The sequence below is a fragment of the Pongo pygmaeus genome, chromosome 1 (genome assembly GCF_028885625.2).
Source record: "Pongo pygmaeus isolate AG05252 chromosome 1, NHGRI_mPonPyg2-v2.0_pri, whole genome shotgun sequence".
NCBI classification, from domain to species: Eukaryota; Metazoa; Chordata; class Mammalia; order Primates; family Hominidae; genus Pongo; species Pongo pygmaeus.
This window is the reverse complement of record NC_072373.2, coordinates 143,561,033-143,582,417: the sequence shown is the minus strand read 5'-3', so window position 1 is coordinate 143,582,417 and position 21,385 is coordinate 143,561,033. Positions and strand designations below refer to the sequence as shown.

At 37.7% G+C, this 21,385-nt stretch overlaps 1 protein-coding gene across 3 annotated transcripts in view; it reads left to right on the top strand.

The window, feature by feature from the left end:
* Positions 1-4,825: 4,825 nt before the first annotated feature.
* The window catches only part of CLCA4 (chloride channel accessory 4), a 61,638-nt gene continuing 45,078 nt past the window's right edge, over positions 4,826-21,385 (top strand). Inside the window, exons 1-2 of one of the 3 annotated variants that reach the window (XM_054477779.2) lie at positions 4,826-5,146; positions 5,743-5,783. In XM_054477779.2, the coding sequence (XP_054333754.1) occupies positions 5,781-5,783 (3 nt within the window). In that variant the 5' untranslated portion in view covers positions 4,826-5,146; positions 5,743-5,780. Of the gene's footprint in view, positions 5,147-5,742; positions 5,784-6,041; positions 6,181-9,786; positions 9,884-21,385 lie in introns of those variants that run through there. The other 2 variants (XM_054477773.1, XM_054477785.1) reach the window with 2 other exon arrangements.

Below are 21,385 nucleotides of genomic sequence, written 5' to 3'. Positions count from 1 at the left end.
ATGGCACAGTAAGGAATGGCAGATACACATATTACACCTATCTCCACTAGTTACACACGTTCTCTATTGTTCCATCAGGCTTCCCTTATAAAACACAAGTTCAAAGATAAAATTATTAAGAATTTTAAGACAACTGAAGCAGAGGATTAAACTAAGTGCAGGACCCCTTGAGTGCAGGGCCATAAGTGACTACACAGGTCTCTCATGCCCTTGAAACTCACCCTGGACCCACTAAGGGGAAGAAATGTCTTATCAAAAGGCTATGTAGATGGACAACTAAGACTGAGAACTAAATGATCTGCCTGCAACCTCACTTGGTAAGTGACTTAAGCAGTGTGTAAATCAGAGTTAGTCTGACTCTGGAAGCCAATCTCTTTCATCAGTTTATTATATTTCCTCTTGAAAGAAGCTTAGTTGCATGAACTAAGCCAACACTGTACAAGCCTCAGATGTTCAACAGCTTTAGTCCCTGTAGCCAAGAAGCATTTTCAGGTTAATCCATTGGCAGGCTCACTCCAGAAACACAATCACAATTATATTAATGCTATTCACAAAACATTATTTGCTGGACGAAGAAAGAAGTGGAAAACTACTTTCCTTATAGTGGTAACAGAATACTTACTAGAACCAAGAATAATAATAACAAAATTAGAATAACAAAATACTTCTAGCTTAATAATAACACTAAGAACTGCTACTATTTACTAAGCACTTTCCATGTGTCAAGCACTACTCTAAGAGCTTCTGCTATATTATCTCATTTTTCTTCATAGAAACCCTAGGTCAATAATATTATTATCCATATTTACAAATCAGGAAGCTGAGGCAAAGAGTGATTCAACAAGTTGAGTAAGGTCATACTGTGTTAGTGAGCTCTATTTGCAGGAAGGTAGAACTAAAGCAATTGACCCAGACAAGATAATCTGTAAATATTTCTAGAGTAATAGTACAAGTAACTTCAGGAACATTTTAGTCTATCTGATGAACATCTAACATTAGCCATTTTTTTTCTTGCATTTTACTTTTCAGAAAAGAATTTTAAATACTTTCATTATAGATCTAATTTTTTATTGTGTAGTCAAGGTCCCATATGCAGGAAATATTTTGTATTTAATTCAATGTTCTGTGTACCTTCCTTATCTATATTTCCAGTAATGAGGAAATAAGGGGAAATTCCCATGGATTCAGGGAAGAACTATTACAAGGGACTATTCTCAACATAGCTATTGACTTTGGAATTTTTATGACTGTGCGTGCATCAAATTTACTAACTTAAAGTATGTAGTTAAATGGCCTAGCTTGCTTGTCTGTTTTGTTTTTCTGTTTTAACACTGGATAATGTGTGTCAATCAAATTTGCTAATTTAACATAACATAGTTGTCTAGTTAGTTGGAGTTTTTTGTTTTGTTGTTCTGTTTTACTGCTGAATAGATTCTTAAATCAGGAGAACTGACGTCTTGCTAATCTTTGTCACTGTGGGCTAGATGGTTTGAGAACCTAGTGAGACTTTGAATCAGAATCCCAAAAGTGGTTTTAGATGCTTTAAATTCTTACCACTTTTTAATCTTTTTTTTTTTTTTTAAATAATAGAGGCAGGGATCTTGCTATGTTGCCCCAGGCTGGTCTCGAACTCCTGGCCTCAAGTGATCCTCCCACCTCAGCTTCCCAAAATGCTGTGACTACAAGTGTAAGCCACCTTACCCAGCCCGTTCTCTGTTTTAAAAGAAAAAAAAATCACCACCTGAAATGATTTAAACTATTAACCAAAAAAAAGCTACTATAGAAAAAATATCTATCATATTTTAATTTAATTCATCAACAATAAGTGACATAAACAATTCTGTGTAAAAAGTCAATATTCTTTGGAACTGTCATTTAATCCTCTGGGAATCTGTTGTAATCAACCTTCGTTTTGACTAATAGCAAAGACACAATCTGATTTTTTAAAGCTCTGATATGCAGAGAAGATAAAAAGAATGGTTGATTCTTGAAAATGTTTTTTGCTCCACTCAACCAAATAACAAATTCTTTACTGTCAAAAAGCATTTTCTAGACTTCACCTGGAATAAGCTAGAAAAAAGGATTGGTAAATTTAAGAAACCTGTTATAACTTTATTTCATTTTTTATTTATTATTTCTTTTTCTTTTTTTTTTTTTTTGAGATGGAGTCTCAATATCATGTGGAGAAAACATAATTAGTGTGAGGCCCAAAGAGGAAATAAGTCACTGGTATGGAAATAGGTATTTCCAGGTGCCAGTATTTAGTCTCTGGGGTGAATTTGTTTAAAAAAAATAGATAAATTTATTACAGAAATGATGGGAGAGTAAAGTAAGTTTGAATGTCTATTTCTTTGCATATATGACAAACTATTCCAGACAAAAATAGTGAATATTTCTCTGTAAAATTTCTACCAAAAGAAAATTCCAAAACTTTTCAAGGTACTGTTGTATTCTATGTTTTAAACACAAGATTATCTTGCAAACATTTCCTTGAAACACCTCTTGCCACAACTTAAAACCAGTACTAATTTTCCCAGTCTCAGAAAAAATAGAGAACTGTCGTTCCTGGTTAATGTGTTCTATGCCTCTTAAACTTGAGTGTGTACATGAATCACTTGGGAGCTAGTTAAAATGCAGATTTTGGTTCAGTAAGTTCAGGAGCCCAAGATTCTTTATGTCTAATAAGCTCCAGATGATGCTAGAGGACCTCATTTTGCATGTCAAGAATTGAGACTGCCCTACTTCTCATACCTTTGGCTATCTGCCCCTTCCCTCCTAGCTATCACCAATTCACCCTGGGTGGGCACCTGAGTCAGAAGACTTATCAGAGCTCTTCTCCAAGACTTATTCAACAGGAACCAGTGAAGAAGATCAATGTCTCTGACAGAAAAACTATGTGTTGTAAGGCTCGGGGCTCCTCTCTGTCCATTTTTCCTGTTGAAAGAGGGAAGCTGATATAAGAGGTGAGGCCAGTAGACCAAGAGACGGTCAGAACGCTGGCTACATTCATGTCCCCAGTTTTCCCAGTTCCCTTTGAACCTGAGCTGTAGGGGCAGCCTCACCTTTACAGTGCTATTTGAGACAAGCCCAATATTTTTTACATATACCATACATTTAACTAACTTATTTGAGTTGGTTTTCTTTCACATGCCACCATCGGAGTGCTGCCTAAGTGTAATACTCATACAGTACAATTAAGTTTCAGACAATAACTTGTTTATGTTAATTTCCTTTTTGAGCTAACTAAATCATTTATTGTAACCTTTGTACGCAGAACCTATTTCCTAAATTTTTGTTTTTTACCTCTTGGTCTGAGTCTTAACACTGTCTAGCACCTGAGACATAGAATTTGTTGTCTCGGATTCATCTATTCATGGAGAACAATCTGTACCACATGACAGGCACTGTGCTGGAGGCTGGGACCACGTGGTCCCTGTTTTCCAGTAGTTTACAATTTAGTAGGGGATATGGATAAAGCAACAAAGTAATGTAATGTGATGTAATATAATGTCATATAAATATAGGAGTATAAAGGAGACAGTATCATGGAGAGGGTGGTACCTCCTCAAAGTCTTGATGGATAAACAAGGGAAATTCCAGCCAGAAAGATCCAAATAGGCAAAGGTACATAAACGAGAACTACAATGCTTTATTTAGAAAAGTGCATATGTTTCATCCCAAAGCATGAAAAGGAGATAACAGGAGGGTCAAGGGTACAGAGGCAATAGGGAAGTAGCCAATACAAATCAAGGCTTTGAAAAACATGACAGTGATCTTGGACTTCTATCCTATAGGCAATAGATAACGATTGTGAAAAGCAGCAACAGGTGTGAATCATGTTTTTACTTAGACTGACTTGCAGGACATACTGAGAGCAATCAAGATAGAGACAAAGAGTTCCGTAGAACAGAGTTGGCAATCTTTGAGCTAGTGAGCCACTGAGCAGAGTTATAATGAGGCAGAATAAAATATTCTAGGGTCAACTGGTTTTTTCTTTTTCATTACCTGTTACAAATATCCTAACTTTCATACATTTTCTTTTACACGTAGGTAATTTGGGAATTGTTACATTCATTTTAAGTATTTCTCTATGTACCTTATACTATTGCATCATTTAAAAGTCTATACCGAGAGTCTCTTACTAAAAGTGAGTTTAATTCACAAAGGTTTATTATTTATTTCTTGCATTTATCTCTTCCATTTTCTGCATTTCCTTTTTGTTTCTTCTGTTTCTCTCCTTTCCTAACATCTATTCGATAGACTGAGTTTTACTCTGCTGGTTTGAAAATTACACATTATGATTTTTAGTCTTCTGGTATTTTTCTCAATTTCTGTTCTTATCTTTAGTATTCACTGATTTATTTCCTACAGTAATAGAATTCTAAAGCTTGTCAGTAGCTATATTTTCCTTATCCCCTTCACTTTCAACAGAAATGCCTTAGTAAGCTCTTTGGTCTCTCTGGACTCCAACACCAACCTGACTCATGTTGGTGTTTTCTAAAGTTTAAACATTGATAGACTTTTGTTGTCATTCATTACTTGTTTAGACAAGAAATTTTACTAAATTATTTACTGATATTTATTTCCTATATCTTATTTGCTTCTAACTGGATAATTTCCTCCAACAGTGCTTTTAACTTGTGTGTTAGGTGGTCTGCATCTTAGTATCCACTTCATGCAAACATGTAAGTGATAATTAAAAACACCGTTTAATTTTCTTTAAACACTTTGAAAATATATTCTACCACTTCTTGCACCTAGCGCTGCTGTTCAGAAGTGAGCTGGATGTGCAGTTGGTCATCGTCAGCATACAGAGGATAACTGAAGCCATGCGTGGGAGGGAAGATCACCAACTGGAACACAGATGGGGGAAGAGAAGGGAGCCAAGAATGAACTCTGAGAAAAGCCAACATTTAAGGAGTGGATACGAGAAGAGGCATTGTGAGCTAGACTGAAAAGGAATGGCCAGAGTTTTGTAAATGTAATCAGAAGCGCATCATGAAAACCAACAAAAGGGGCAGTTTCAACAGAGAGAGATGATCAGCAACAACCTATTACAGAGAGATCTAGCAATACAAGTATTTCAAATTGTTCTTCGGATGTAACAATATATCCAAGTTACTGCATTTTCTTTAACATAACAAAGGTTTGTATCATTTTTCTATGTTGGTGGGTGGTGGGGGCCGGGGAGAGCACTAGGAAACCAGTAGAGAAGAGGACATAAAAAAGAGAGGAGACAAATAGAACATCAAGGTATTTAGAGAGAATGGAGGATAAAGAGCACAAGTGCACAGACATTACCCTTTGCAAAGGTAACGATCAGTGTTCTCTGATGATTAAGGAAAAAAATAGTCATGAAGGCAAGCATTTGAGAGAGTTCATGTCTAGGAGCTTCTATATTCTTCGTGAAATAGGAATCAAGGCCTTTTGCTGATAAGGAGTGAGGTGCGTGAGTAGTGCCAGTAGTATTGGAACTATTAATGATACCAGTAAATAGTACCAGTAGTACAGGTCTACTTGTTTTATATCTCTTTGGATCTGGAATTGGTGGGTTCTTGGTCTCACTGACTTCAAGAATGAAGCAGGGCACCCTACCAATAAGTGTTACAGTTCTTAAAGATGGCATGTCCACAGTTTCTTCTCACCATGATCTCGCTGACTTCAGGAGTTAGGCTGACCTTCGCAGTGAGCGTTACAGCTCTTACATGCAGCGCATCTGCAATTATTCGTCCCTTCTTGTAGGTTCCTCGCTGGCTTCAGGAGCAAAGCTGCAGACCTTCATGGTGAGTGTTAAAGCTCATAAAAGCTGTGCAAACCCAAAGAGCGAGCACCAGCAAGATTCACATCAAAAAGCAAAACAACACAGCTTCCACACCGCAGAAAGGAACCCCCAACGCGTGGCAGTTGCTGGCTCGGGCAGACTGCTTTTATTCCGTTATTTGACCCCACCCACATCCTACTGATTGGTCCATTTTACAGAGAGCTGATTGGTCCATTTTACAGAGCACTGATTGGTCTGTTTTGACAGGGTGCTGATTGGTGCATTTACAATCCTCCAGCTAGACATAAACGTTCTCCAAGACACTACCCAACTCAGGAACCCAGCTGGCTTCCCTAGGGGATCCCAGCGCTGGGGCCGTGGGTGGAGCTACTCGCCCATTCTGTGCTGTGCCTGCACAGGTTAGCCCTTGGGCGGTTGATGGGACCGGGGGCTGTGGAGCAGGGGGCGGTGCCTGTCAGGGAGGCTCGGCTGCATGGGAGCCCACGGGGTGGGGAGCTCAGGCATCATGGGCTGCAGGTCTCCAGCCCTGCCTCGTGGGGAGGCGGCTTAGGCCCTGCAAGAATTCAAGCACAGGGCAGGTGGGCAGGCAGCGCTGGGCAACCTGAAGCACCCTCAGCAGCTGCTGGCCCAGGTGCTAAGCCCTTCACTGCCCATGGCCGGTGGCGCTGGCCGGCCGCTCCAAGTGCTGGCCCCCCGGAGCCCATGCCACCCAGAACTGGCGCTGGCCTGCGAACGCCGGGGGTATGGCCGGTTCCCGCGCCTCTCCGTCCACACCTCCCCACAAGTCGAGGGAGCTCTGTCCTCGACCAGCCCAGAGAGGGGCTCCCACAGTGCAGCCGTGGGCTGAAGAGCTCCTCAAGTGTAGCCAGAGCCGATGCCTAGACCGAGGAGGCACTGAGAGCAAACGAGGGCTGCTAACACACTGTCACCTCTCATCTTCTGATTAGACCAAAGAACAAAAACATTTGCCTAGAGTAAATAGATTTCCCCCATTGATTCCCCATAATCAAAAACCAAAATAAACCTAAGACAAAGTGTAGCTTCTATGTCCTTGAAAAGCTGTGAAAAGGAACCATGGTGCTTTATTTATTTATTTATTTTATTATTATTATTATTATTTTTTCTTTTTTAATTATTATTATTATTATTATTATACTTTAGGCTCTATGGTACATGTGCGCAACATGCAGGTAAGTTACATATGTATACATGTGCCATGCTGGTGCGCTGCACCCACCAACTCGTCATCTAGCATTAGGTATATCTCCCAATGCTATCCCTCCCCCCTCCCCCCACCCCACAACAGTCCCCGAAGTGTGATGTTCCCCTTCCTGTGTCCATGTGTTCTCATTGTTCAATTCCCACCTATGAGTGAGAACATGCGGTGTTTGGTTTTTTGTCCTTGCGATAGTTTACTGAGAATGATGATTTCCAATTTCATCCATGTCCCTACAAAGGACGTGAACTCATCATTTTTTATGGCTGCATAGTATTCCATGGTGTATATGTGCCACATTTTCTTAATCCAGTCTATCATTGTTGGACATTTGGGTTGGTTCCAAGTCTTAGCTATTGTGAATAATGCTGCAATAAACATACATGTGCATGTGTCTTTATAGCAGCATGATTTATAGTCCTTTGGGTATATACCCAGTAATGGGATGGCTGGGTCAAATGGAATTTCTAGTTCTAGATCCCTGAGGAATCGCCACACTGACTTCCACAAGGGTTGAACTAGTTTACAGTCCTACCAACAGTGTAAAAGTGTTCCTATTTCTCTACATCCTCTCCAGCACCTGTTGTTTCCTGACTTTTTAATGATTGCCATTCTAACTGGTGTGAGATGGTATCTCATTGTGGTTTTGATTTGCATTTCTCTGATGGCCAGTGATGGTGAGCATTTTTTCATGTGTTTTTTGGCTGCATAAATGTCTTCTTTTGAGAAGTGTCTGTTCATGTCCTTCGCCCACTTTTTGATGGGGTTGTTTGTTTTTTTCTTGTAAATTTGTTGGAGTTCATTGTAGATTCTGGATATTAGCCCTTTGTCAGATGAGTAGGTTGCAAAAATTTTCTCCCATTTTGTAGGTTGCCTGTTCACTCTGATGGTAGTTTCCTTTGCTGTGCAGAAGCTCTTTAGTTTAATTAGATCCCATTTGTCAATTTTGGCTTTTGTTGCCATTGCTTTTGGTGTTTTAGACATGAAGTCCTTGCCCATGCCTATGTCCTGAATGGTTTTGCCTAGGTTTTCTTCTAGGGTTTTTATGGTTTTAGGTCTAACATTTAAGTCTTTAATCCATCTTGAATTGATTTTTGTATAAGGTGTAAGGAAGGGATCCAGTTTCAGCTTTCTACATATGGCTAGCCAGTTTTCCCAGCACTGTTTATTAAATAGGGAATCCTTTCCCTATTTCTTGTTTTTGTCAGGTTTGTCAAAGATCAGATAGTTGTAGATATGTGGCATTATTTCTGACGGCTCTGTTCTGTTCCATTGATCTATATCTCTGTTTTGGTACCAGTACCATGCTGTTTTGGTTACTGTAGCCTTGTAGTATAGTTTGAAGTCAGGTAGCGTGATGCCTCCAGCTTTGTTCTTTTGGCTTAGGATTGACTTGGCGACGCGGGCTGTTTTTTGGTTCCATATGAACTTTAAAGTAGTTTTTTCCAATTCTGTGAAGAAAGTCATTGGTAACTTGATGGGGATGGCATTGAATCTGTAAATTACTTTGGGAAGGATGGCCATTGTCATGATATTGATTCTTCCTACCCATGAGCATGGAATGTTCTTCCATTTGTTTGTATCCTCTTTTATTTCCTTGAGCAGTGGTTTGTAGTTCTCCTTGAAGAGGTCCTTCACATCCCTTGTAAGTTGGATTCCTAGGTATTTTATTCTCTTTGAAGCAATTGTGAATGGGAGTTCACTCATGATTTGGCTCTCTGTTTGTCTGTTATTGATGTATAAGAATGCTTGTGATTTTTGTACATTGATTTTGTATCCTGAAACTTTGCTGAAGTTGCTTATCAGCTTAAGGAGATTTTGGGCTGAGACAATGGGGTTTTCTAGATATACTATCATGTCATCTGCAAACAGGGACAATTTGACTTCCTCTTTTCCTAATTGAATACCCTTGATTTCCTTCTCCTGCCTAATTGCCCTGGCCAGAACTTCCAACACTATGTTGAATAGGAGTGGTGAGAGAGGGCATCCCTACCATAGTGCTTTAATTGCATGTTTAAGAATCTATTACATTTTCCTTTTAATCTTATGAGATGGAAGTTGTTTGATGAGTCTCTGATTCTTTGGGGAAAATTGTGGTTCCAACCTAGATTTTTGTAATTCTAAGCTCTATAATTAAGGCAAAGACTCAGTTAACAGAATTTTACAGTTAAAGTATGATCAGGGAGCAAAATTTTGGTCCCTATATAGTTTCCTAGGGTTGCTGTAACAAAATGCCACAAACATGGCAGAATTTTATTGTGTCATAGTTCTGGAAAATAGGAGTCCAAGATTAAGGTGTTGGCAGGTTGATTCCTTCCGAGTTTTTGAGGGCTGTGAGACAGAATTAGTTCCATTCCTTTTCCCCCCGAGCTTTTGGTAGTTTGCTCGCAATCTTTGGCATTCTTTGGTTTATAGACACATCACCTGATCCCTTGCTTCATGTCTATGTGGTGTTGTCTCTATTTGAGGGTCTATGTCTAAATTTCACCATTTTATAAGTACACTAGTTATATTGAAACAGGAGCTTCATCAGTATAATCTCTTAATTAATTAACATCTTTAATGGCTTTATTTTCAAATAAAGTTATATTCTGAAGTACTAGGGGTCCAGACTTCAACATATGAATTTTTGGGGTAACAAGATTCAACCCATAGTAGCCCTCTTCCAAACTTCCAAAAACCCTTTCCAAACAGTCCGTTTCAAAGCTTTTTGGGTCGTGAAAGTGACCTACGGTATTTCAAACTCTCAGTCTATGATTATTACCTTTTAGTTTTTATTTTTTCCCAGTTTTTCTGCTTATGAGAAGAAAAGCAAAGGTGAAAAGGAGGAAGCCATGTATGTGAACAACCTAGGAGAAAGGTGCTGGCAGCCTAAAGAAACAGATGTGAGTGGAATTCTGTTCTATATAAGAAGTCTGACTGCCATTTAAAAATTCAGGATTTTAAAAAATAATTTTGTTTAAACAAGAGGGTCAAAAATACCAGCCAATCAATAATTGAAAAGAGTTAAGATTTAGTGAATGACATAAACTATGCATCTGACAAAGGCCTAATATCCAGAATGTATAAGAAACTTAATTCAACAAGCCAAAAACAACCCCATTAAAAAGCGAGCAATCACGCCTGTAATCCCAGCACTTTGGGAGGGCGAGGCAGGTGGATCACGAAGTCAGGAGTTCGAGACCAGCCTGACCAACATGGTGAAACCTGTCTCTACTAAAAATACAAAAATTAGCAGGGCGTGGTGAGGCACATCTGTAATCCCAGCTACTCAGGAGGCTGAGGCAGGAGAATCGCTTGAACCTGGGAGGTGGAGTTTGCAGTGAGCCGATATCATGCCACTGCACTCCAGCCTGGAGTCAACAGAGTGAGGCTCCGTCTCAAAAAAAAAGTGGGCAAAAGACATGAACAGATGCTTCTCAAAAGAAGACATATAAGTGGCCAACAAACATATAAAAAAATGCTGAGCATCACCAGTAGTCAGAAAACTGCAAATCAAAACCATAATGAGATACCATCTCACACCAGTCTAAAGTCAAAAAGCAATAGATGTTGGCAAGGGTGCAGAGAAAAGGGAACACTTATATATTGTCAGTAAAACGTAAATTTGTTCAGCTACTGCAGAAAGCAATTTGGAGATTCCTCAAGGAACTAAAAATAGAATTATCATTCAATCCAGCAACCCCATTAGTGGGTATATAGCAAAAGGAAAGAAATGATTCTACCAAAAGGACACATGCACTCGTAAGTTCATCACCACACTATTCACAATAGCAAATACGTGGAATCAACCTAGGTGACCATCAATGGTAGACCAAATAAAGAAAATGTGGAATATATACACCATGGAATACAATGAAGCCATAAAAAGGTACAAAATCACGCCCTTTGCAGAAATATGGATGGGTCTGGAGGCCATAACCTTAAGCAAATTAATGCAGGAACAGAAAACCAAACACTATATGTTCTCACCTTTAAGTGTGAGCTAAACATCGAGCACACATGGATATAAACATGGGAACAATAGACGCTAGGGAGGAAGAGAGGGGTGCATGAGTTAAAAAATACCTATTGTGTACTATGCCCACTACCTGGGTGATGGGATCATTCCTACCCCAAAACTCAGCATGATGCAATATACCCATGTAGCAAACATGCACATGTACCCCTGAATCTAAAATAAGTCAAAATTATTTTTTAAAAATTAGTGAATATAATCCTGATAAAATTAATAGAATTTTAGAGTTGAAAAGAATCTTAGGAATTATCTATTCTAATATCTTAATTTGCCACATCATATTATAGAAGGTCAGAGAGGTGGCAAAGTTAGACCCAGAAACCATTTCCCCAGGTTTCTAATACAGTGGTTCTTCCTCTGTCTCTTATGAGACCCAGTGTGTTCTACATGACAATAAATCAATCAGTAAATACCTGCTAAAAATCCTTAATTATGAAAGAAGGCAAAATATAAGGCATGACTGATGCTTCAAAGAAGTTTACAATTTTGTTAGAGAAATAAGACAAGTATACTGTATAAAGATGATAATAGGTAATTTTAGGTTATTTTCTTTCTGGATGAGAACTGCCTCCTGCATCCAGATCTCCAGGACTTTAGAACTTTTTTCTCATATGACCCCCATATTCTGGCCACAGGTGATTGGTTTAGAGATTGGCATGTGACCCATGATGGGCCAATTATAGTATCTCATCCCCCTCCCACTCTGGTAATTGACCAAGGGGTGGGTACCTAATCCAAGCCAGGCCAATCAAAGTATTCGCCTAAGAAACTGAATGAATCCATTCCTTTCCGGTGAGAGAAGCTTTAAAACATAAAACTCAGTTTCTGTTCTTGGCTCTGTTTCTTGTCATATGGACAAGGTCAGCCTTCATAAGAGAGAAGGGAAGTGACTAAAGGAAGTAGAAACAAAGGAGAGAGAGAGAATGTGTAAGTTCCTGGTTTTGACCACTCCTGAAATTAGCTGTACCTTGACCTTCCCACACTTCTTTGTTCAGTCTTTGCTGGGATCTAATAAGTATTTACCGCATGTTAAGCACGAATCTAAGCATTTCACAATAAAAACCCATTTAATCCTCACAACAATCCTGTGAGGTAAGAATCATTACTACCCTGATTTTACAGAAACTAAAGCACAGATTTAGTAACTTGCTTAAGATCACACTACTGGTAACAGTAATCAAGCTTGGATTCAAATTCAGGCAGTGTGTACCAGAGCCTGCTCTTTCAACCAGAATGTCGTATATATTTCTGTTATACGTTGCATTACACTAAGTTGCAGTCATTTATCTCCATGTCTGTCTTCCATGCTAATCTGTGACCTCACTAAAGTCAAGGGCTATATTTAACTTCTTTTTGTATCTTTAAGGCCTACTACAGGGCCTGGTTAATAGTCAGTAGGGCACTCAGCAAATGCTTGTTGGACTATTGGTAACCCTGGAAAACTGAGGTTACCAGTACCTGACACCAACCTACCTAATAAAGCTACCTAATAAAGGCAATAGCACTGTGGTAAGTGTTTAACTCATTAACTTAAACATGTGAGATAATAAAAAATGTTAAACCTTCATCCTCTTAAGTTTCTAAATTTTTCCTTATGGCAAAATATATAAAAAATAAAATTTACCTTTTTAACCATTTTTAAGTACACAATTCGGTGGCACTAAATACATTCACACTTTTGTGCAACCACCACCCCCATCCATCTCTAGAACATTTTCATCTTCCCAAACTGGAACTCTACCCATTAAAAATAACTTCCCATTCTCACCTCTCCCCAGTTCCTGGCAACCACCATTCTACTTTCTGTCTCTAAGAATCTGACTCCTATGGGTACCTCATAAAAATTGACCCATACAATATTTGTGTCCTTTTGTGACTGGCTTGTTCCACATAGTATAATGTCTTCAAGGTTCATCCACGTTGTAGCATGTGTCAAAATTTCCTTCCTTTTTAAGGCTGAATAATATTCAGTTGCACATATATATCACTTTTTTAATTCATTCATCCATCAATGAACACTTTGGTTGTTAACTGTAAATAATGCTGCAATGAACATGGGTGTACAAATATATGTTCAAGTTCCTATTTTCAGTTCTTTTGGGTATATACCCAGAAGTGAAATCACTGAATTATATGGTAATTCTGTGTTTACATTTTTGAAGAATCACCATACTATTTTTCAAGATTGCTGCATCATTTTACTTTCCCACCAGCAATGCAGGAGTGTCCCAATTTCTCCACATCCTTGCCAACACTTGTTATTTTATGTTTTTTGTTCTGTTCGTTTGATGATAATAGCTTCCTAGCAAGTGTGAAGCAGTGTCTCATTCTGAAGTTTCTAACATTTTTGACCAGTGTTTATCTTTCTGGCAACTCTGCATATTCTAAATTTCATACTACTCTTGAATCCTACACTGAAAGAAAACTTCTTTGAAATCATAGAAATAAAGAACACTTCCCAAAGGATAGTATTCATTCTATTTTATGCATACTGGTATGGAGGTGCTGAAATACTCTACATTTTGTGCTTAATATTACAAAATTCACACTTTTTTCCTAGTTAATCCTATGTTAGTCTTTGTCCTGTCTTTAACTGAGCAGTTCATTTAGACCCAATTGGCCTTTATTCTGTTTATATCAGCTTTCCAATTTTTCAGTCATTCAAACTTTTTATCCAGTTCTTCAGGTAAGAGTTATCAACAAGTGAATGAAGAAGCACGTTATTTATTAACTGCATTTTCTAAAATCTAGGGGCAAATTTTAAAACATTGTATGCTCTTTATATTATATATTAATTATTTATTTAAACATTGTATATTGTTTATATTATTACCTTATGAAGTATATTATTACCTTATGAAGTTTTCTCCCTTAAAAACATATTGTCTTAAATAACCGTCAAAAGAATTTACTTACAAAAAAAACAGAGCAAACTTTTTATTGACTTGTGTGGCAGATACTTTATCTAAAAGAAAATTAAAATTGATTTGCTCTGTGACAATCTTCTGAATAAAATATCTGAAAGTACACAAAAACATTAAATTTCTATCTAAAGGGAAAACCCATTACATAAACACTGTATTTCACTAAATAAGGAGCTCAATAATAACTTTCAACTTGCTTACTTTGAAGCACATATATGTAGAAAGAAGAAAAACAAGCAGCCCAACCAATAATTAGTTGGGCAAGTATTTCATTGAAAGAGGGACCTTTCCTTCCAACCATCCCTCCCCCAGGTGTCAAGAGAATTGTCTGAGCAGGTTTTACAAGAATAATTCAAAAGCTGAAATAAGATATGAATGGCACAGCTGACTCTGTACCAAGAAGGAAGGCCATGCAGGGTAGAGAAATGCAAAGATGTGAATGCCTAGTAAAGAAAGTAGATCAAGCATGAAGGATTATGTGGGTGACAGGGCTGCCACCATAAGCCTATTTGACCATAGCAGAGAAATGATTTATAATAATGCATTTACATCCAAGTCAAACAAATAAAGGCATAGTCTGGCCATTATAGTCAATATGGTGAACATCAGTGCTTCTCAAAATTTAATGTGCATATGAATCATCTGAGAATCTGTTAAAATGCAGATTCTGATTCAGTAGGTCTGGGATAATGCCTGAAACTCTGCATCTCTGACAAGCTCCCACTGATGACAATGCAGCAATGCAGCTGGTCCATAGACCACACATTTTTTTTTTTTGAGACAAAGTCTTGGTCTGTCTCCCAGGGTGAAGTGCAGTGGTGCAATATCTTGGCTCACTGCAACCTCTTTCTCCCAGGCTCAAGCTATTCTCTTGCCTTAGCCTCCCAAGTAGCTAGGATTACAGGCATGCGCCCACCACACTAGGCTAATTTCTGTAATTTTAGTAGAAACGGGGTTTCACCATGTTGACCAGGCTGGTCTCGAACTCCTGACTTCAAGTGATCCACCCACCTCAGCCTCCCAAAGTGCTGGGATTACAGGTGTGAGCCACTGTGCCCAGACCATAGACCACACTTTTAATAGCATGATGTACAGAATCAGAAGATACAGTGAATCAGTGGAAATTGAAATTTTCTGAGGCTCTTGGTGGCGTGTGCCTGTACTCCCAGCTACTCAGGAGGCTGAGGCAGGAGAATCGCTTGAACCCGGGAGCCAGAGGTTGCAGTGAGCGGAGATCATGCCACTGCACTCCAGCCCCTCCAGCCTGGGCGACAGAGCGAGACTCCGTCTCAGAAAAAAAAAAAAAAATTTTTTTTGCTATTCTGATAAAAGAGCAGACATTGTTGGGGCCACCACAATCCTCTGTAGCTGCAGCAGCCATCTTATGATGAGTAAAAAGCCACCAATCCAAGGTTGGTGAAGAAATATAGAAAGAACCTGTGTCTTTAGTGCCATCATTAAGCTACTATACCAGCCCTAGGCTGCCTTATAAAGAAAATAAATCCATATTTGGTTCAGCCACTATTTATCAGGTGTTACAACTGGAAACACTCCTAATAAATAGATATAGGCTATAAGTACTAATGTGTCAAGTGTGGACAAACAAGCTAGCAGGACAGGGAGAGAGAGGAGGAGTAAAAGACCTGGGTAATCTGGCCGGGCACGGTGGCTCATGCCTGTAAACCCAGCACTTTGGGAGGCCAAGGCAGGCGGATCATGAGGTCAAGATATCAAGATCATCCTGGCCAACATGGTGAAACTCCGTCTCTACTAAAAATACAAAAATTATTCAGGTGTGGTGGCACATGCCTGTAGTCCCAGCTACTCATGAGGCTGAGGCAGGGGAATCGCTTGAACCCAGGAGGCAGAGGTTGCAGTGAGCTGAGATCGTGCCACTGCACTCCAGCCTGGATAACAGATCGAGACTCTGTCTCAAATAAAAAAAGACCTGGGTAATCCAAACTGAGATAAGCTTCTGTGAATAAGCAAGAATCCACTGTGGACTAGAAACCCCCAGCTTTTCATAGACTTCATTTTTTTAAAGCAATTTTAGGTTCACAGCAAAATTGAGAAAAAGGTACAGAGATTTCCCATATATTCCAGTTTCCTACACGTGCATAGCCTTCCCCGTTATCAACATCCCTACCAAATATAGTGATATATTTGTTATAATTGATAAACCTACATTGACACTACATATAGTTTACATTAGAGTTCACTTTTGGTGTTGTACATTCTATGTGTTTTGACAAATGTATAATGACGTGTCCACCATTATAGTATCATACAAAGTAAAAATCCGTGCTTTGACTTTTTATCCTCACCCTCCCCTACTCAGTCTCTAGCAATCACTCACCTTTTTACTGTCTCCAAAGTTTTGTCTTTTCCAGAATGCCAGAGTGTCAAATAGTTGGAATTCTACAGTTTGCAGCCTTTTCAAATTGGCTTCTTTCATTTAGTAATATTTATTTAAGATTCCTCCATGTCTTTTCATGGCTTGGTAACATTTCTTTCTAGTGGTAAATAATATTTCATTGTCTGGATGTACCACAGTTTAATTATCCACTCATCTACTGAAGGATATCTTGACTGCTTCCAAGTTTTGGCAATTATGAATAAAGCTGCTATAATCATCCATGTGCAGGTTTTTGTGTAGACGTGTTTTCAACTCTTTTGAATAGATACCAAGGAATATAATTGCTGAATCATATAGCAAGAGTATGTTTAGCTTTGTAAGAAACTGTCTTCCAAAGTGGCTATGCCATTTTGTATTCCTGCCAATGAGAGTTCTTCTGGCTCCATTACTGCTATCATTTGATCTTGTCAGTATTCTGGTTTTTGGCCAAATAGGTGTGCAGTGGTATTTCATTGTGGTTTTAATTTGTATTTCCCTGATGACCTATGGTGTGGAGCATCTTTTCATATGCTTATTTTCCATCTGCATATCTTCTTTGGTGAGTTGTCTGTTAAGGTCCTTGGCCCATTTTTTAATTAGGTTGGTTTCAGAATCCTTCATATATTTTGAATAACTGTCCTTTCTCAGATGTGTCTTTTGCAAATATTTTCTCCCAATCTCTGGCTTACCTTCTTATTCACTTGACATTGTCTTTTGCAGAGCAGAAGTTTTAAATGCTGATGAAATCCAGCCTATCAATGATTTATTTCATGAATTGTGCCTTTGTACTGCGTTTAATAAGTCATCACCATATACAGGTCACTTAAGTTTTCTCCTATGTTATCTTCAAGGAGTTTTATAGTTTTGCATTTCACATTTAGGTCTATGATCCATTTTGGGTTAACTTTTTTGTGAAGGGTGTCAGGTTTGTGACTAAATTCTTTTTTGTTTTGCATGTGGATGTCCAGTTGTTCTAGCACCAAACTATCTTTACTTAATTGTATTTTCTTTGCTCCCTCGTCATCAGTTATGATCAGTTAAGCATATTTGTTGATCTATTTCTGGGCTATCTATTCTGTGTCCTTGATCTATTTACCTATTCTTTTGCCAGTACCACACTGTCTGAATTACTATAGCTTTGTAGTAAGTCCTGAAGTCAGGTAGTGTCAATAATCCAATTTTGTTCTTCTCCTTCAATATTATATTGACTATTCTGGGTATTGGCTCTCCATATAAATATTAAAACCAGTTTGTTGATATCCACAGAATAACTTGCTTGGATTTAGATTGGGATTGCTTTGAATCTATAGATCAAGTTGGGAAGAACTGACATCTTGATAATATTGAATCTTCTTATCCATGAACATGAAATATCTTTCCATTATAGTTCTTCGATTTCGTTCATCAGAGTTTTGTAGCTTTCCATATATAGATCATATAAATATTTTGGTAGACTATATCTATTTCTTTTTTTCAGTTCTAATGTAAATGATATTGTGTTTTTAATTTCAAATTCCTTTTGGTCATTGCTGGTGTATAGGAAAGTGATTAACCTTTGTATATTAACTTTGGATCCTGCAACTTTACTATAATTATTTATTAGTTCCCGGAATTTTTTGTCAACTTTTTCAAATTTTCTACATAGACACTCAAGTCATCTGTGAACAATGGCAATTTTATTTCTTCCTTCCCAATCTGTATATCTTTTATTTCTCCCTCCCGCACCCTCCCCCCACCCACTTTTTTTTTCCTATTGCATTAACTAGAATTACCAGTATGTTGTTGAGGAGTGGTGAGAGCGACACTTTTGCCTTGTTTCTGATCTTGGAGGAAAAACTCTGATTTCTCACTATTAAGGAAAATATTAGCTGTGGGTTTTTTTGTAGATATTCTTTGTCAAGTTCAGGAAATGCTCCTCTATCCCTGGTTTACTGAGAATTTTTATCATGAATGGGTGTTTGGTTTGTCAAATGCTTTTTTTGCATCTATTGATATGATCATGTGATTTTCTAGTTTTATCCTATTGATGTGATGAATTAGATTAATTCATTTTCCAATGTTGAATCAACCTTGTATAAAGGGATAAAAACCTAGGGTAAATCCTATTTGGTCATGGTGTGTAATTCTTTTTATACATTTTTTGATCCACTTTACTAATATTTTGTTGAGGACTTTTGCATGAGAGATATTGGTCTGTAATTGTCTTTTTCTTATAATGTCTTGGTCTGGTATTGGTTTTAGAATAACATTTGCCTCATAGAATGAGTTGGAAAGTAACCCCTCTGCTTCTAACCTCTGAAAGAGATTGTCAAGAATTGGTTTAATTTCTTTCTTAAATGTTGGTATAAATCACCAGTGAACCCATCTGGACTTGTTGCTTTCTGTAGGAAGTTACTAATTATTGATTCAATTTCCTTAACAGATGCAGGCCTATTCCAATGGTCTATTTGTGCCTGTGTGAGTCTTGGCCGATTGTGACTTTCAAGGAATTGGTCCATTTCATCTAGTTATCAAATTGTGGGCATAAAGCTGTTCATAGTATTTCCTTATTATCCTTCTAATGTCCATGGGATCTGTAGTAATATCCTTTATCTCATTTCTGATGTCAGCAATTTATGTCCTCTCTCTTTTTTCTTAGCCTGGCTACAGACTTATCAGTTTTATTGTTCTTTTCAAAGAACCAGATTTTTGTTTCATTGATTTTCTCTATTAATGTCCTGTTTTAAATGTTATTGTTTTTTGTTCTACTTATTTCTTTTATTCTGCACAGTTTTATTAAATTTTCCCTTTGTTTCTAGTTTCCCAAGTTTTTTCTATCCTTTTACTTTTAAGCTTACATGTCTTTATATTTAAAGAGAGTTTCTTGTAAACAATATCTAGATGGATCTTGTTTTTTGATTCGCTCTGACAATCTCTGTCTTTTGATTGGTACATTTAGACTTGATGTTCAAAGTGATTATTGATGTAGTTGGATTACTGTCTACCATATTTGTTACTATTTTTCTATTTGTTTTCCTTGCTATTTTTCTATTTGTTTTCTTTTGTTGCTATTTTTGTCTTCCTATCTTTTCCTGCCTTTCGTGGTTTTAACTGAGGATTTTATATGATCTATTTTCTCTTCTTTCTTAGCATTATCCGTTATGATTCTTGTATCTTTTTAGTGGTTGCCCTAGAATTTGCAATATACACTTACAACTAATCCATCTCCATTTTCAAATAACACTACATCACTTCACAGGTAGTGCGAGTACCTTATAATACAAAATAATTATAATTCCTCTGCCCCATTTTTTGTATCATTGCTGTCATTCATTTCATTAAAATATAAGCACATATAAGCACATATATTATATATATGATATGTAAAAAGACATATGTTATATCTACATATGTAGATAGATATAGCATACATCTATCTATATAAATGATCTATAATATATACCCATAAGCATACATAATCTATTGTTACTATTACTTTTGAACAACTGAAAATAAGATAAATAAAAGTTTTTATCTTCACTTATTCCTCCTTTAGTGCTCTTCTTTTCTTTATAAAGATCTGAGTTTCTGACCTATATTATTTCCTCTTCTCTAAAGAACTTTTTTAAACATCTTTTGCAGGGCAGGACTACTGGCAATAAATTTCCTTAATTTTTGTTTGAGAAACTCTTTATTACTCCCTCATTTTTGAAGAATAATTTCACAGGGTACAGAATTCTGGGTTGATGGGGGTTCTTTTGTCTCAACACTTTAAATATTTTATTTCACTCTCTTCTTGATTACATGGCTTCTGAGGAAAGTCAAATGTAATTTTTTGTTTCTCTATAGGTAAAATCCTCATTGAGAATTTTTTTAATCTTTAATTTTTTGTAGTTCAAAAATGATAAGCCTAGGTGTAATTTTTTTTAACATTTATCCCACTTGGTGTTCTCTGAGCTTCCTGGATCCATACGTTAATTTGGGAAAATTCTCAGTCTTTATTGTGTCAAATATGACTTCTATTCCTTTCTCTCTTTCTTCTCCTGGTATTCCCATCATGCCTATGTTACACCTATTGTAGTTGTCTTGCAATCCTTGGACATTCTTTTCTATTTTTTGCATTGTTTGTTCTCTTTGCTTTTCAGTTTTGGAGGTTTGTATTGATATAGCCACAACCTTAGTGATTGTTTCATAAGTTGTGTCCAATCTACTAATAGGCACACCAAAGTATTCTTCATTTCTATTACAATTTTTTTTTATCTCTAGCATTTTTTTCATTCTTTCCTAGGATTTCCACCTCTCTGCTTATATTGCCCATCTGGTTTTGCATGCTGTTTCCTTTGTCCATTAGTATATTAATCATTTTTGTTTAAAATTTCTGGTCTGATTCCAATATCCTTGCCATGTCTGATGATTCCAATATCCCTGCCGTGTCTGGTTCTGATCCCTCCTCTCTCTCTTCAAATTGTAGTTGTTTTGCTTTTTAGTATGCCTTGTAATTTTTTCTTGGTAGCTAAACATGATGTACTGAGTAAAAGGAACTGCCACAAGTAGACCTGTAAAAATGTGGTGGTAAGGTCGGGGGTGGGGGAGAGCAAAAATGTCCTATCATCCTACGATTAGTCTTTCAGTGAGCCTATGCCTCTGGACTGGAAAATGTTACAAATGTGTCTCAGGTTTTTCTCCCTCCTTAGATGGAACAGGATGGCTACAGTTGGCTGGAGCTGGGTATTTCCCTTCCTTCAAGTCAGTTAGGCTCTGAAGAAACCCCAGCACGTTAGGCTCTGGTTAAATAGCTTTTCCTGAGAGAAGGCCTTGTTAAGAACAGAGTGCTCTGACATATTTTTAAATAGTTTTTCCCCCTCCTGCTACTGGAAGCATAAAGTTTTTGTTTGTTTGTTTTTTTCTAGTATTTACTATGAGAACCTGGTCAAGCTTCTGGAGGTAAAACTTACATAAATGTTGCACCTGCCCTGCCCCACGCCCATGGCTGGCTCACCCTGGAGTTTTTAACTCTCAGACTTGTCCACACTGAGCTTCCAGCAAGTAGTCAATTACAGTTCAGATTTCC